The sequence below is a fragment of the Drosophila persimilis genome, unplaced genomic scaffold (genome assembly GCF_003286085.1).
Source record: "Drosophila persimilis strain 14011-0111.01,24,50 unplaced genomic scaffold, DperRS2 tig00000793-arrow-arrow-pilon, whole genome shotgun sequence".
Classification (NCBI taxonomy): Eukaryota; Metazoa; Arthropoda; class Insecta; order Diptera; family Drosophilidae; genus Drosophila; species Drosophila persimilis.
The window spans coordinates 201197-217316 of NW_020825354.1; the positions used below are offsets into that span (position 1 = coordinate 201197).

At 45.2% G+C, this 16120-nt stretch overlaps 2 protein-coding genes across 3 annotated transcripts in view; both read right to left on the reverse strand.

Annotated features, from left to right (window-relative positions):
* Positions 1 to 14: 14 nt before the first annotated feature.
* Positions 15 to 2288, reverse strand: LOC6600782 (neurogenic locus protein delta). The gene is made up of 8 exons (XM_026992893.1): positions 2142 to 2288; positions 1939 to 2077; positions 1728 to 1886; positions 1321 to 1512; positions 1193 to 1253; positions 961 to 1091; positions 576 to 901; positions 15 to 233 (listed from the first exon to the last, which is right to left on the reverse strand). Exons 1-8 carry the CDS (start codon positions 2286 to 2288, stop codon positions 15 to 17), a joined length of 1374 nt encoding a protein of 457 aa, XP_026848694.1.
* A 1564-nt stretch (positions 2289 to 3852) lies between these two features.
* LOC6600734 overlaps positions 3853 to 16120 on the reverse strand; it is a 103699-nt gene continuing 91431 nt past the window's right edge. For both annotated transcript variants that reach the window (XM_026992884.1, XM_026992885.1), the window contains exons 5-6: positions 5498 to 5574; positions 3853 to 5437 (exon numbers count right to left, since the gene is read on the reverse strand). In XM_026992884.1, coding sequence (XP_026848685.1) covers positions 4896 to 5437; positions 5498 to 5574 — 619 coding nt within the window. In that variant the 3' untranslated portion in view covers positions 3853 to 4895. The remainder of the gene's footprint in view (positions 5438 to 5497; positions 5575 to 16120) is intronic.

Consider the following 16120-nt stretch of genomic DNA (forward strand, 5'->3'; position numbering starts at 1 on the left):
CTATGAGAAATTAATTATATAATATTTGGTAGGAGTTGATCGTTGTCATCCTCATCGTCTTCCTCGTCCTCGTCCTCCTCGTCCTCATCATCCTCCTCGTACTCGCCGTCCTCCTCCTCATCATCGTCGTCATCCTCGTCTGCCTCTGCCTCATACTCGGCCCCGGTATGGGCCTGGGTGGTGGTCACGCCCGCTGATGTTGCCGGTGCAGCTGGCGCCAACGTTGTCTTTAGCTGCTCGTGGCCAGCAAATTGTGTGGCAGATGGGGCTGGCGCTGGGGAGGGGGCTGTCTCACTTGTTGCGTTACTCTTTACCGCAGCCATTGTTTTTCCTGTTGTTGTTCGTGTCGTGGTAGCATGCTCCATTGTTGGCGCCCCATCCGGGCGCAAAGCAACAACGCTTAACGCTTCATTAGTCGCATTGTGGCTGCCAGCGACAGAGCCGGCTCCAGCTGCTGCTAACGTGGCCATCGTCGACATCGTTGTCGTCGGCGTCGTCGGCGTCGTCCCTGTCGTCCTTGTCGTGGCTGTGCTCAGCGGTGCGGTGCCCGCTGTCAGCGTTGTTGGTGTGGGCACAGCTGCGGTGTCATTTGTCCGGCGTTTTGGCACGTTACTTGCTGGAAACTTTTCCACCTGCCCACCCATTGTGTTGCCGTTGCCGTTGCCGTTGTCGCTGTCATCAGGCACACCTGCGACCACATCGTCCAGCTCCAGCGGAAGGGGCGGCGGGGTAATGCGCAGTGGCGCCACCGATGTAAGCAAAAAGTCGTCGCGTATCTCGCAGTTCTTCCCAAGATACCCCTGCCGACATAGACACCGATAGCTGCCGTCCTCGCGGCTCACCGAGACGCACTTGCCCTCGTTCTCGCACGTCTCCGGATTCTCCACGCAGTAGCTCAGCTCTGTGGGGAATGGGAATGGTGGATGTGACATCAGAGCATTGGGTTGCAACAGCACTTACTTTCATCGCACAGCATACCGCCCCAGCCAGGATGGCAGTTGCACTCCCAGGGCGCCTCGCAGTCTCCGTTCGCGCAACCGGGATAGGGGAAGCACTTGTCGCACTGGCTGCCCGTCCAGCCCACCTTGCAGCTGAGCGATAATGAAGAGTGATAATGTAAATTTAGAAGGGCAGGCAGTGGTGGCCCACTAATACGCCCCACGTGGGCGAGGAGGCACGACCTCGTACTCACCGACACTCGCCAGGCCTGCGGCAGTAGCCGTGCTGCTTGCTGCAATCCGAGGCGCATAGAGCTGTCGAAGAGAGGGGGTTTCAACAGGTGCCGTTTGGGCAGGTTTCGGCTGCGGTCGAGGAACTTACGCGTCTGGCAGAGCAGTCCCGTGTATCCGGGCAGACAGAGGCATTCTAGCGGCTTGTTGCAGGTCCCGTGCTGGCAGCCCGGCATGGTGGCGCACTCGCCGCAAGTGCGACCCGCGTAGCCAATGCGGCAGCGGCACTCTCCGGGGGCCTCGCAGTAGCCGCGGGTACTGTGACATCCACTTCGACAGCTGGCTGCAGGAAAGAGCAGGAGAGTGTGTGTGTGTGTCTGGTTTCATTAGGGATTAATGGCTCAATCGGTGGAGCAACTGAGACCTTTAATCACTTTACGTTGAAATATCCTTCGAAAGGAGTCATCACGTTATTAATGAAAGCATTTCTTTTCAGCATTTTACTCTGATTTGTTGACTCATGTACTGTGTGGAGTACTGCTCAAGGATTCTACTTACGTTCTGTGCAGAAGAGTCCAGACCAGCCGGGCTTGCAGATGCACTCAAAGGGCTTGGTGCAGTCACCGTGCTGGCACCCCGGTAGCGGAATGCACTTGTCGCACATCTCGCCACTGTAGCCGATGCGGCACCGGCACTCGCCTGGCCGCTGGCAGTAGCCTGTCGTAGTGGGATATGAATGAACTGTAGGGAAATCAGTTCGCCGGCTTACCGTTCATCGGATCACAGCCTCGCCGGCACATGGGCACCTGGCAGAGGTCGCCCTGCCATCCGGGCAGACACGTGAAGTCGCCCTCCTCGTCGCACACATAGTGGGAATTGGCCTTGTTGTTTTGGGGCTTCTCGCACGCCTGCCGTGGACCAAATACCGCAGATAAGTCGCTGGCTCAATGGCGAGTGCCGAATTTCACTTACACGTTTTTTCCAGAGCGGAATCTTGGAGTTGCTGCTTTGGCGAACCTCAAAGTTTCGCCTGTAAGCGTCGCTGTCTTCTATGCTGAGTGTGGTGATCATGGTGGTCAGTAGGACCGTCGCCGGCACCCCTAAATTGCACGGCAACATGCCTGATCAGTTAGGAAGAGCTGTCAGTTAGTATATCTACATATGTAACAACCATATATGCAATGAGTAAACGCCGGAATTGCTATCGGAACCGATGATGCTCGTGTACCCTCTCTCTCTCTCTGTCTTTTTGGTTTCGCATTTCGGAAAAGAGACGGATTGACTTGTTGGTCAATGCCACTGTCCCACCTTGTGCATCAAGCAGACTGCACATCTCTATGAATTTTCCTTGCACTTGTCATGAGAGAGTGCACAACGGTGATGGGGGAGATCGAGAGAGACAGAGAGACAGAGAGAGAGAGAGAGAGAGAGTGAGTGAGAGAGGGGGGCAGAGTCAGTAACGGAAAATCCTGTTATTCATTCTGGCTATAATAATGATCCGATCTGATCCAGATTCGGTAATCTGGTAGATCAAATAATTCTCTAAGAGTCTACGGGGTTCAATTCTTTGCTGTCAGTCAGAGGACCAAAATGTTGGATGCCTCGGATTTGTGTTCTTTTTGAGTGTGATACCACAGTATTGGGAACACAACAAGTTCTTTCTCTAGCTCTTATAGTCTCTGAGATCTAGGCGTAAGCCGAAACGAACATGTTCGGAACATGGCTATAAAATGCCCTAAGAATCTCAGAATGTTTAAGTATACAGCTTTAAACAGTTATTGTCACTGTGCTAAAGTTATTTGATAGATGAATATAACACCCACTCAAAGATTAGTTTTCACACTGACTCGCCTCGAAGCTATTGAATAGAACAACATTGCATTATCTACTCTAGACTCTAGACACAAGTCAACAGACAAATTTTCTTCGTTTAGCCAGAGATGGACCGTAAAAAGAAATCGGTAGCGGCCCACGGCCCACAGCCCACGGCCCCTCCTCACACAGTCACAATTAACATGTTGGAAGACAACTTTCTTCGCAACGAGTAGCACCAAGAATGGCAATCAGCCCAATCCGCTTGGAACAACACTGATTTGCAGATTTCTTATAGATGGGCATGGTAGGAAAACAAGCAGAGCACATAACAAACAGAAACTGAATAGATCTTCCGGAAGATCGCTCGACCAGCAATGGAAATGCTAAGCGGAAAGTGTCTTTACTTTGGGAACTGAGGAACGGTTCTGCTGAAGCTACAGCTACTCGGGCAACGGCAGGGCTTGTACTCGGTCTACCTCGGTCTGCGCTTGCTTTGGGACTAATCAATTAACGGCAGCGTTACCTATCCTATGGCTCACTGTGGCTTACTGTGGCCGATTCCGTTGTCTTCTCTCTTCTGGCCATCACAATGAACTCGTCGCTGTCTGCGAGCATTCCAAGAGAGAGAAATTGTAAAACCGGCGGGCGACGTCGCTCACGTTTGCCACTTAAATAATTGGGTCAAACGGTAAGCCCGAATCAGCTGGTTGGAGCGTCGCGCATGCGCAGTGCGCAGTCGCCAAACAAGTCGCGGCAAGTCGGGAACTTTCTTGCCGCTCGACTGCCCAACAGCGAGCGGAGAGAGAAAGATATGGAAAGAGGAAAATAGAGAGAGAGACACAAAGGTTTCTTTAAAATTATACTCGTTCTTTATTGAATGATTTCGGTATTAGTTTTATTATAATTTTATTAAATATTTTCGACATTCGTATGCACCTAAAATCCAGTTTAATACTAAGATCCAAAGTTTAATTCCGACTCTAGAATTCTGTCCAAGGGGGGAAAAATCATGGAGTACTGGCGTACCCCCTCTACCCTCGCCACCTCCCGTGGACTTTATGTATGTGTGGATGTGTGTTAGAACGTGTGTTTTTGATATGAATCGAATGCTTAGGAGATGAAAGTACTCGTAGAAGACGGAACTGGCGGCTCATCAATGTTTCGGTTACCTTCGCCCAGCAGCATGATTTCATCTCCATTGTAATTGTCGTTATGTGGTATTTGATGACTTACGGCTACTATCTATCAATATCCCCTCCAGTAATGAGCGTCATGTCGTATCTCTATACCTCGAGCCTCGAGGGGCCAGATGCGGTCAAAACACTCGTCGTCGTGATCTTTACTTGAGAGTTCCCTGTCAGCTACCTAGTGCGAAGAGAATGTTGCATTTCCTACGTATCGTATATGTATATCCAATCAAACAAAACTGCACCCCCTGCAGTCTGGAACACTCAAATATGCCGATTCGGTCCTGTATAGTGCTTAAATTAACGCTGACAATGCCGGCTAAATAGCGAGCGAGTGGTTCGACTTTCTCAGTGCACTCGTATAAGTCCACGTCCACGATTGCAACTCGGTGTGGTCACAAAAAAAACTTTACTCACGATACATCTATTCCTCTTAATACACTGACTTAAAGTTTACACTCTTACATATAATGGAGTACTTGTGCCAGTGCTGAAATTTATAGGGCATAGGGCTCTAATGGTTTGGGTCTGGGGACTGGGGACTGGGTACTGGGTCGTGATTTGATATGATGCGATCCCGTCACGGCCGTCCCTTAACGCCTGTTTAGCCGGACGTTTTGCCTTTGCTTCTGCCGCAGCCGTACAGCATAACCTACACGTACTACATCTACAATATTGACGATGTGATCGATACAAAAAATTATATTAGACGGGACGGGAGCGATTAGACGAAGATGAACTGCGCGCGGGTGCACTTCTTGGGAGGGCCGACGGTGAGGCGGAGCCACTTGCCGCGACACGACGGCGCCGGCAGTGCGCTCCAGCGCATCGTGCGGCCAGAGAGCCCCTCGCCACGGCAGTGGAAGCTCGGCGTGGGCGCCGGTGGCAGCGTTGCCGGCATGGCGCTTCTTTTGGAGCTGCCCCACGAAAGGTAGCGGAGCGACAGGATCTGCGACTGCCGCTGGTGTCGGTTCTCGTAGCTCTCATTGCTGCCGGTGTCGAGCATGTTCTGTGCATTTTCATCTTCCTCTTCACCCTCCTCGTTGTTGTTATTGTTGTCGTCGTCGTCGTCATTGCTGTTGCTGCTGTTCTGCTCTCCCTCCCCCCCATTGGAGCCGTCGCTGCTTTCCTCCTCCTCTTTGTAGGCCCCAGTGGTCGTGGCTACAGTAGTGGGGGTCACGGATCCGGACCGGCCTGCGGCTGTGGGGCTGCCAGCACCGTCCTGGATGAGGGCCTCGAGATCGCAGCGCACGGTAATGCGATCACCTGGGAAATTGGTAGAACCAATAAGTCTCGGCTTAGTAGCTCAAAAGGCCTCCCACTTACCCTCCAGCATCAGGTTGTAGGGCGGCAGCTTGTGACAGGCCTTGGACGCCTTGATTACCTCGAACTCCACGCAGTACCTGGAAGATGCAGACAGAAAATGCAAAGATTAAGATACATATATACATGCATGTACAACTAATATTTAGTACAACTTTCGTATGATATGAATGAATCACTTTATTCATAAGAGATAATTCGGTTGATATATGAAATACAGGTCTTTGCGAGTTATTTAATGAATATCTGTTACTGCCATGATACCCCAACTCCCTATCTCGAGGTTTCGATAGACAAGATAGTTGATCTTAAATACGCTTTATAGGTTTCAATATTGAACCCGCTGGCAACAGGTACTGGCAAAGTTATCGAGGTACGGAGGGACAGCCAAACTTTGGGATAGATATCAATAAGATTTTGCATAACGATATATTGAAAAACTTCCGTAAGTATTTCAACTCTTCGTATAACAGCTCCAGTTAGCTTCAGTCCATTTATGTCCGAGTCCTCTTCAGTTTTTAGAGTGGCACAAGAACAACAAAAATCCATAATAATTATACCCGATACTCAAAATGAGTATTGGGGTATATTAGATTTGTGGTAAAAGTGGATGTGTGTAACGTCCAGAAGGAATCGTTTCCGACCCTATAAAGTATATATATTCTTGATCAGCATCAATAGCCGAGTCGATTGAGCCCTGTCTGTCTGTCCGTCCGTCCGTCTGTCCGTCTGTCCGTCCCCTTCAGCGCCTAATGCTCAAAGACTATAAGAGCTAGAACAACGATGTTTTGGATCCAGACTTCTGTGATATGTCACTGCTCCAAAAATATTTAAAAACTTTGCCCCGCCCACTTCCGCCCCCACAAAGGGCGAAAATCTGTGGCATCCACAATTTCGATGATACGAGAAAACTAAAAAAGCAGAATCGTAGAAGATGACTATATCTTATAGAGTGCAAAATCTGAACCAGATCGTATAATTATTATAGCCAGAATCACGAAAACAATTTCACTCTTTCTCGCTCTGTCTCACTCTAACACACAGGTTTCATGGTCGGTTTTGCCAATTGCAAAATATGAGTTCAAGGATCTCAGAACCTATAAAAGCCAGAGCAACCAAATTTGGTATCCACACTCCTGTGATATCGAACCTTGACCGTTTCATGTCCAAATTTCGCCACACCCCCTTCCGCCCCCGCAAAGGACGAAAATCTGAGGCAACCACAAATCTCAGAGACTATTAAGGCTAGAGTAACCAAACTTGGTACACACACTCCTTTAAGATGTCACTATAAAACGTATATCTCAGAATTTCGCCCCACCCCCATCCGCCCCCACAAAGGACGAAAATCTGTTGCATCCACAATATTGCAGATTTGAGAAAACTAAAAACGCAGAATCATAGATAATGACCATATCTATTAGATTGCTGAATCTGGATCAGATCAGATAATTTTTGTAGCCAAAAGGAACAAATCAATTTGCAGTGGCTACGCAGCGCGTGACATCACGCTCAGACTGATTTTCTGTCTCTCTCGCACGCACTCTTTGTCGTGTCGTTAAATATTAGCGGCGTCTGCCGGAGGAGAGCCATACTGACTTAGTATCGGGTATAACTCTAGAGTTGCGGTGTCCGCAGCAACTCACAACGTTCCCCCTCGTTGTTTTCTGAAAATGTGTGCAAAATTTTTACCCAAAAAAAACTGTTTTATCATTTTACCACAGATATTTTGCCTCTCAAAAGCTGACACTGATTTATGCTTAAATTTGTGACGCCCAGCACCAGGAAGACCAAGCGCCGGCGCCACAAACACTACAACAAAACATTAGAAACACCAAGAAGAAACTCTGAAGACTAATTATACTAGAAACACCAAGACAAGCCATGAAGACTAAACTATAAGTATTAGTAGGATAAGTAGAACATAAGCGACAATACATGTAGACCTGCCCTATAAGGAGAAAAGAAATAAACAGAAAAAGAACAAACAATAAGAAAAAACCGAAAGAAACATAAAACCAACCACAGCTGACCAGCCCAAGTGTAACCATACCCCATCACCAACGGGTGTTTGATTCTCCTCGGAGTGCATTCGACCTCCGCAACATTTCTTCTCCCCGGAGTGCATTAAACCTCCCCAACACCGGCCCGACGACTCCCAGGACCTGCACGCAGCGATCCGCCACGTGCGGCTCAACCCTGAAGGACGACCCCGAAGCCGACCACGAAGAAAGAGCCAGAAGAGCGACCCGAACACCTACCAAACTGTGTATCTCTTAAGAACAATAAAAATACTCTATTTCTTTTACCGCTCAAGCCACGCCTTCTTCTTGAACCCTGAGACTCTCTTTCAGCTACCACATCCAGAGATCAAACAAATTTCTGTGGACCCCGGCACGACGAGCATACCCCGGCCGAAGCGCCGTCACAAATTAATACGCAAAAAAATAGAATGCATTCGAAATTTGAATGAATTTGGGAACAGCCCACACTCTCACTCATTGATTATGAGTCATCGTGTGTGTGAGTTATAAGTGGTTTGGATCGTCTGAATTAACTTGAGATTGCTCATCAGTCTGTGGGCTGGATGCAAACAAATTTATAATGCTGCTTCGGCGACAATGGAGTATACAGCCGAGGTTAATTGCACAAGTATGCGTATCTTCATTCGTTCTTCATTACTTATTACTTTATACAACGGTAGTCAGCTTGAGTCCTCTCCAAGCACCGCTCGCTAGTCCATTCCGTCTAGGGCTAATTCCGTAGTTCTCTAATATTAGCCACTAGACGGTCAACTCAGCCTTGCGACGATGTGCTGGCTCCGTGATCGGTTCCTCTCCGTACCGTGAACCTTTTTGGATGGCCCAGAATTGGCTGATCCTGGCCTTCTGCTGTTCCTCTCCCTCCCAAAGCACGGAACTAGCACTCCACGCCTTCGGAACTTCGCCTCCCTCGCGTACTTCAGAGACTTTTCTCCGGACTACTTCTTCTATGCCTTTTTTAGGGTCGGTGATGCCAGCACCCCGTAATTTCCGCTTCCCGTATCCGCTTACCCTCCTCGAATCCTTTTTACTACCCTGGACTAACGGTTATTTGCCGGTGGCGTGATCTCATGCACCGTGCATTCACATATACGCGCTGGATCGATGCCGGGCCAATCCCGTCCTCTCATGTCCTCCCGCGAGAGCGTCCGCTCTCCTCTCATCGGTCATCGTCGCATCACTTTGTAGCTGGCGTCGCTCCTGTGCTCGCTGCCTCGTCTAGAACCTCTGCCGACGTCGCAGAGTCGCAAGCTGGGACCATCAATCTTGGCCGAAGTTAAGTACGAGTAGTTTCCCTTAATCACCCTTTATACCTTGCCATCGATGCGAAATTTCCATTTCTGTTCATTCATCGCTCATCATCAGCATGATTATGGATGCCCTTCGGGTGACGCCTCATTAGAAGGAATCTTTGGTCTGCCATTGAGATGCAAAATATTTTAATTATTGTATTTACGCTTCCACAGTGACACAACGCAAGGAGCACGGAAGCGACATACTAATTTGTGCAATTGTGCGCACTGAAGGGCAGAGAAAGGCAGAGAATGCCAGAGATGGGAGGACTCCAAAGGACGGAGAACTGCCAGTGGACCGGAAATGCGAATTGTCTATAAGGCCTAACAATTTCCGTTTCCGCCACGCATAGAGCAGAATGAAAGAGAGTGAAAGGCAAATAAAAAATCGAGCAAAAACTGCCATCTATACATAAGTGCCAAGCTGCGTGACGCGTATGTGTGTGCTTTTGACAGCTGTCTAGGTGTTGATAACGGAAATTGCATCGGAAATTTCAAAAGTGCCTGACATTTTTGATCTTGGCCTTCCTCTGCCTCCCCACCCCACCGGAAAACCCCGAGCACTTAACCAAGAGCGGCAGAAAGTGAGCCAGAGTGGGTATCTACCGTTTCTACGGCCGGGTCGATTGAATCAAATTAGCCAGACGACTGCTGAACGCATCGGAAATGAATGTCGGCTGTGGCCTCAGACCACAGAAGCAGTCGTTCCGACTGTTGTGACTATTCTACCCGGCACTCAGTTTTTACGGACATTGGGACGTCTCACTCACTGCTTCAGGGTGCGCACGCAGGACGAGTAAAAGACAGAGAGTATGTGGCAGGGGGTCAGACACGGGAAATTGTTTTCTTCAGTCTGGCTATAATAATGATCTAATAATAATGATCAACATTTCCCAATCTAGTAGGTAATATAGCACCTAATAGTTCTGCGTTTGCAGTTTTCTTGGTGGCGGAAGGGGACATCGCGAAATATTGAAGTTCCCCTGGAACATTGTGATATCACACATATTTGGACACAAAATTTGGTTGCTACACATCGTATAGTTTCATCAGGCGGACGGACACGGCTGCCTCGACTCTGCCCTTGATGCTTTTTGGGGTCGGAAACGCTTCCTTCTGGCCTTTACTTTCGTCTATATACAGATATACCCGTACTCTTTGGCTTCCGGGAATAAAAACCCCAAAAATTCCACAGATCTCAAAAACGGTTCGCGTTAATAAAAAAAGAATATTAATAAACACGAGTCCGAGCGAAACAGCTTCGGCACCAGCCCCCCACCCAAACTCAGACACAAACCCCGGGTTCGTGGCAATAAAGGTAAATTGAAAAAAATTAATGTAAATAAACAAGGGTCCGCCGCGAAAAGTAATAAAAATAAACACGGCTATTCCGAAAACTCGGGGACTAAAACGTAATTAAAGACAAGCAATTCGGCAGCGGGGTCGCTGTATGCCGGGGGGGTCTTGGTCAACGCTTATAGAGCCGCATGTCCCCAGCATAGCAGTGATCGGAAAATAAAAGCAATTCTCATGCTTGACATGGCGGGGGAGAGTTTTGGGTAGCATGGATGCTGACATTTTTGGGATAACTTAGGTATGGCCGGGAAGCAGCTGATTTATCAAAACGTAAGTCGGAATAGAGCAGAGGGAAGGCTTTGTCGAAAATTAGACTAAGTTCGCTAATCCATGTGATCGAATGGTAATATTCCTTTTCCTATACATGATCTTGTCTTTTGTAGAAGCTGCATTGTCTGGCAAGGAAAAGACTAACTTAATCTCTGAGAAGACCACCCTGACACCCAAGAGCACCAAGCCTCTGCAAGTCCCAAATAATAATGAATTTTCGAATGATTTATTACCACTCTCTTATTGGCACCTAGATTCAAGCATTGCAATGCATTGATGCAATCAATTAGAATTTACCAGCTTAAATTCCAATTAAACTCACTGGCTTCAAAGATTCCGGCACAGATTAGCTTTATCTGCCTGCCTGTCAGAAACAATTAAGCTAACCACAAATCAATTGTCGGCCCAGCCCTATCTCATTTGCAAAGGAAAATCTGAATTCTGATGGGCCATTCGTGCATTTCAACTTGAAAAATTATAAGTTCTGCACGAATAAAATTATTTTACTTAAATAAATTATACATACATTATACATTATACATTATGTTTTTGAATCGATAAAGACCGTAAAATATTTCATCTTTTAATTTTGTTATTTTTAATTTAACATTTTTTAAATTTTGTTCTTTAGCTTGGGACACTTGGGGTGGTTTGGGGTAATTTTTCTGTGAGTCAAGTCAAAGTTGAAAAATAGCTCAAAAATTAGATGGCTCGGAAAATTGGTTTTTCTTCAGAACAGTCGATTCACTAGACCAGTTGTTAATGATATTGATAACAATGAATACACCTAATAGAATAGAGAAAAAATCATTTCCCAATCATACTCAAGTTGGTACCTCTAATCGTGGACGAATCCGACTATTAATTATTATTTCATTGTTTTATACCAAAAGAAGGATTTGTAGTCCCTAAGACTGTAGATACTTTAGACTTCTTACAAACTTTTATCGCCCGATGAAATAAGCCGAACTCCATGCGACTTTCGTCCTTTCTACTTTAATATTTTCATCAACTGGTGCCCCGCGAAGAAGGGTCGTGACCCACGACTGGCTGACCTTTTGAAATTCCCAGAAAGCAGCTCCAGCCGGGGCGAAGTCAACCTAAATGAATCAACTTTTCCTAGCCAGAAAATTGTGGTCAAGCATGAGAATGCAAGCACGAGTGTTACGACAATTGCCTCTTTTACCCTGCCCAGGAAAAGTAATTTTCTTGTCAAATATTTTTCCATTTCAAAGGCCGAAACTGTCAACAGCAACGACGGTAATAACATACAGCCACTTATAAAAGTATTTGCACTCGTTTATGAGAATAGCAAACAAAAGCTAAGCAGAGCTGGAGTAGGCACTTCACAGTGGCTCAATTTCTCAGAACACGTTGCAAAAATACAAACTATTAGACAGTTTAAGCTATCGATTTAATTACACTCATAGTGTGCCTTGCGGGTCAAAGAAGTTTGAATGAATTGTAGATTTGTTTATGTTTAGTGTTTTTTTTTTAAATGTTTTTTTAGAGGTATGTGTGTAGTTTTTGTAAGGTGGGTTGCAGAGAGTCCAAATGGTCGATAGTTTTGTCGTCGCCACTGGCAGTGGAACCAGTTGGACTGCGGAGATATGATCCTATGTTGCGCATGTTGAGGTCTGAAGATACGGCGACAGCCTCTGATGGTAGTGCTAAGACGAGAATTATTGTGATACTGAATTTGATTGGACAAGTGCATCTCCTTATAAAGCTAAAAGCTTGAAGTGACATGGACAATTGTATTTATGAGCATTTGTGCTTGATATCGTACAGTATATTCTGTAATGTCGCTTAGGTATAAGTCGGCGATCTAGCAAAATAAGGTAATCTTGCTTTTTTCCTCATGGCTTGAGTATGTCAAACATAGTGTCAAGAAACTTCGCAATCCTAAAACGCTAATAAATGTATCTATCAATCGGTTCCTAAAATTTGTTTGTCTAAGTGCACTGTCTGCGAAATATTGAGCCTTCGAATTCCGTTACTTATCGCTCGGTACATTGCACAGTGGGGCAACCTACGTACGTATTATTTGCATGAAATAAATTGTATTCGAAAGAAAAATCTTCGTTTTTAGGAACTAGCCAATAGTTTCTCTTTAGAAGAGCAAAACTAATTAGATATTCCTTTCAACTTTTAAATAAAGTTAAAAATTAAGTATAGAACAATACAAATTATATATCGAATAGGCAAATACGCACTATTATATTAATCTGGGTAAGCTTCTGGTTAGCTTCTGGTTATCTTCTGGGTATTGTCTTTACCCACTCCAGTTGATTGCGCAGTAATGACGTTTTTCTGAGAGAATCACCTAGAGAAGTAATAATCTTTTGTTTTCCCGGGCCACTCAGGCCAAATTTATCGAAGTATTCGACTTCTATTAGTTTTTTACTTTTAATACCCGATCCTTAAAGAATGGAGATTTTCCGACCCCATAAAGTATACACATATATTGAGTAGCATCAATAGCCGAGTCGATTTAACCATGTCTTTCTGTCCGTCGTAGAGCAACCAAATTTGAGCTTAAAATCCTGTGATATCACACTGAATTAAATTTGTTTAAAAATTTTGCCGGGTTCCCTATCGCCCCCATTAAGGGCGGAAGTCTTAGGCATTCACAGATTCGATGATACGAGAAACCGAAAGCACAGATTCCTTTTACGCGATTAGTAATTTTCTGTCTCTCTCACACACTCTTCGTTGTGCAGTGTGCGCCCTCTGGCGGAGGTGAGCCATACTGACTGAGTATCGGGTGTCGAAGTAGATCCGCGTTCCCGCTCGTTTTTTTTAATTTGGTTTCTCCTTAGTTAGCCTGCTGTCGTACAAAGATTGTCCCTTTCGCGCAGTGGCGTATGCTAGTCTTAATTCATGTTTCCCTTGCAATTAAGGAATCATCATTTGAATATTATTTCGTGTACAAAATACTATCTTAACAACCGATAAGAGCTGTTATCGCTCTAGATGTCACTTAGGTAAAGATGTGCAAGGAACATGCTGCAAATAGATAAATTGAGAGGCAGCTTAGGTTGCATTCTTGTATTCGTAAGCACATAAATGCACAAATCACATAAACTAAAAGTCCGTGGGATTTGATCACTGGAAAATTGTCTATTAGATATGTATGTACTTATATGTGCACTTACAGCTTATTTTTGCCGCTTAATTTCGGCTAAGGCCCTACTGTGCCATGGCAGTAGCAACAGGCAGCAGACGCTACGGAATCTTGGACTTGGACTGGAGTGGGGCTGAGTGTCGCCATGGATGAAAGGGAGGAAGCACTTTGCGACGCTTCAGTAAGTCGTCTCAAACGGGAAATGTTCAAGAGACTCGACTGGACACAGTGGAGTGGGTGCATAGTGGGTGAAATGAGCAAACTATCAGGAAAAAACCTTTGGCTTCTAAAGTATGTAATGTACCATTGGTCGGTTTTTGCAGAAATCAAAATCATACCCCCGATAATCGACGTAGCTGACAGAGCACGTGGAAAATTGCAATGAGCTTCAGAGCTGCCGCTTTCGCACCATATTTTAAGTTCGAAAGCCGCCAACTGTTCGAGTTTTCCAACCAAAAATATAACAAAAAACCGATAAAAACTCCTTGAAGAATTCTAAATGGATACTACAAAAGAAAACTGATTGAAATTCCGAATGGGGTTTTTTCCTGTCAGATTAGTCATTTCACCCACTGTGCTGTGGTAGCCGCATCACACCTCTGTCGCCTCCTTCTCTCTGTATTTTCCGGACTTTTCCGTCTTTTTATTATGATTGAGCAGCGGCAGCCGCAGCCGCAGCCCGGGAAAACTGGCTGCATACTTTAGCGATGAAAAAGCGGATTTACCAGGATCAGACTGAAAGCTGGGGGTTGGCTGCTTGAGGAAGTCTGCTGAAGGATCTAAGCGGTGTGGTTGGGCGGCGGACAGCTGTAAATACTACGTTTGGATGGCCGCCACGCGGTGAAGCTTTATGCAAATAAAACTGTCGGCATGTAGGTTGGACGGAGAAATTTTCGTATCCCCCTCTCTATCGCTATGTCATCTTATTTTCCTTTGCTCACGGACAAATAATTGCCAAGGACAATGATGATGATGTAGCAAAGGGAAGAAGAAGAATCGGAAGCGTTGAAGTTGCAGAGGTGAATTTTTTCTTCCATGGCTAAAATAAACGAGGGGGAACGTTGTGAGTCGCTGCTACGGCCGAAACTCTACATTTTTAAACAAACAAGATTCAGTGTGATAACACAGGAGTCTGGATACAAAATTTGGCTCCTCTAGCTTTTGTAGTCTCTGAGTACTAATCGTCAAGCAAGATTGACAGACAGAATGGCAGACAGACATGGCTATATCGATTCGGCTATTTATGCTGATTAAGAATATATGTATATACTTTCTGTGGTTAGAAACGCTTCCCTCTGTATGTAACACTTAAACTTTCACCACAAATCTAAAATACTCCTAAGTATCGTATATCGTACGTATCGGGTATACAACAAAATATTCTGTAATATGGCACGGTGAAGCAGAAGGAAAGAGTGAAGGCAAGGGAGAAGAAAGGGATATTGAAAGAACTAAAATTGTTGTATATTATGAGCAAGCCAAATTGAATTCAATCTTGGGCTACATTAAGAAAGAAAAAGTTGTTCTTATAACTGCTTTGTTTTTGAATAATTTGTCCTACTGCAGATATTTTATATTGTGGTCTCTACAGAAATAACTACCTTAAAATAATATCAAAATGTATGCTAAGTCACAAGTTCCACAAAATCCAAAGTTCTTCTTTAATTGAATCTTATAATTTCTTATTATATCCAGAACTCGAAGCCTTCTTCCGCCCCCACAAGGAATGAAAATCTGTGGCATCCACAATTTTGATGATATTGAGAAAACCAGAAAGGCATATATGACAGATTTCCGATTTACATTGATTCCTTATTATAGCCAGAAAGAACCATAAAATTGCATTCCCTCGCCTCTCGTGCAGTGTGCCACCTCTGGCGTAGGGGACCGACATAGCAACAAGCATACTGTCTGGTTAATATTTTCCCTTACATTAGACTAAAAATATGTTTTGGCCCAAAACTAAGAATTTTTAGATTCAAAACTTTCACTCGGCATTTACAGGGTTAAGAAGAGAAATGATCTCTCATATAATGTTAGTATCATGTCCATACAATGGCTCTACCTGAAGATGTGTGCACCGACACAAAGTCTAAGTTTTTCCCATTTTTAACGTTCTTTTAAGTTTGTCATTATCTTGGAGTTCTTTGGATTTTGTAATTTGAAATTATATAAATACTCGTTTTTGGTTTTTTACTAAAAGAGAAACGTCACGTCCGCTTCATTCTGGGTAAAGGGTATTGATCCGATCGTAACGTTTTTTCAGGGATCAGCTTCAAGTGCCTGCTGAGCATTAAAAAGTAAATCTAGTAAAAGATAGAATAGTAGTGTTCTTCTTAGCTGTCCATAAGTATTCGAAACCGGACTGACTTTAATGGATGCCATTCCTTGGCGTCTAGAAACACTCTATAAGCGGCCCTCTCGATTTACTTCGAACTAGCTCTCCTTTAAAGTACTGGAAGGGACCAAAAAGGTATTGTCTACTTAAGCTCAAGAGCTTTTGATAAAACCTTCGCATGTATATGTAGTTTTGAAGAGA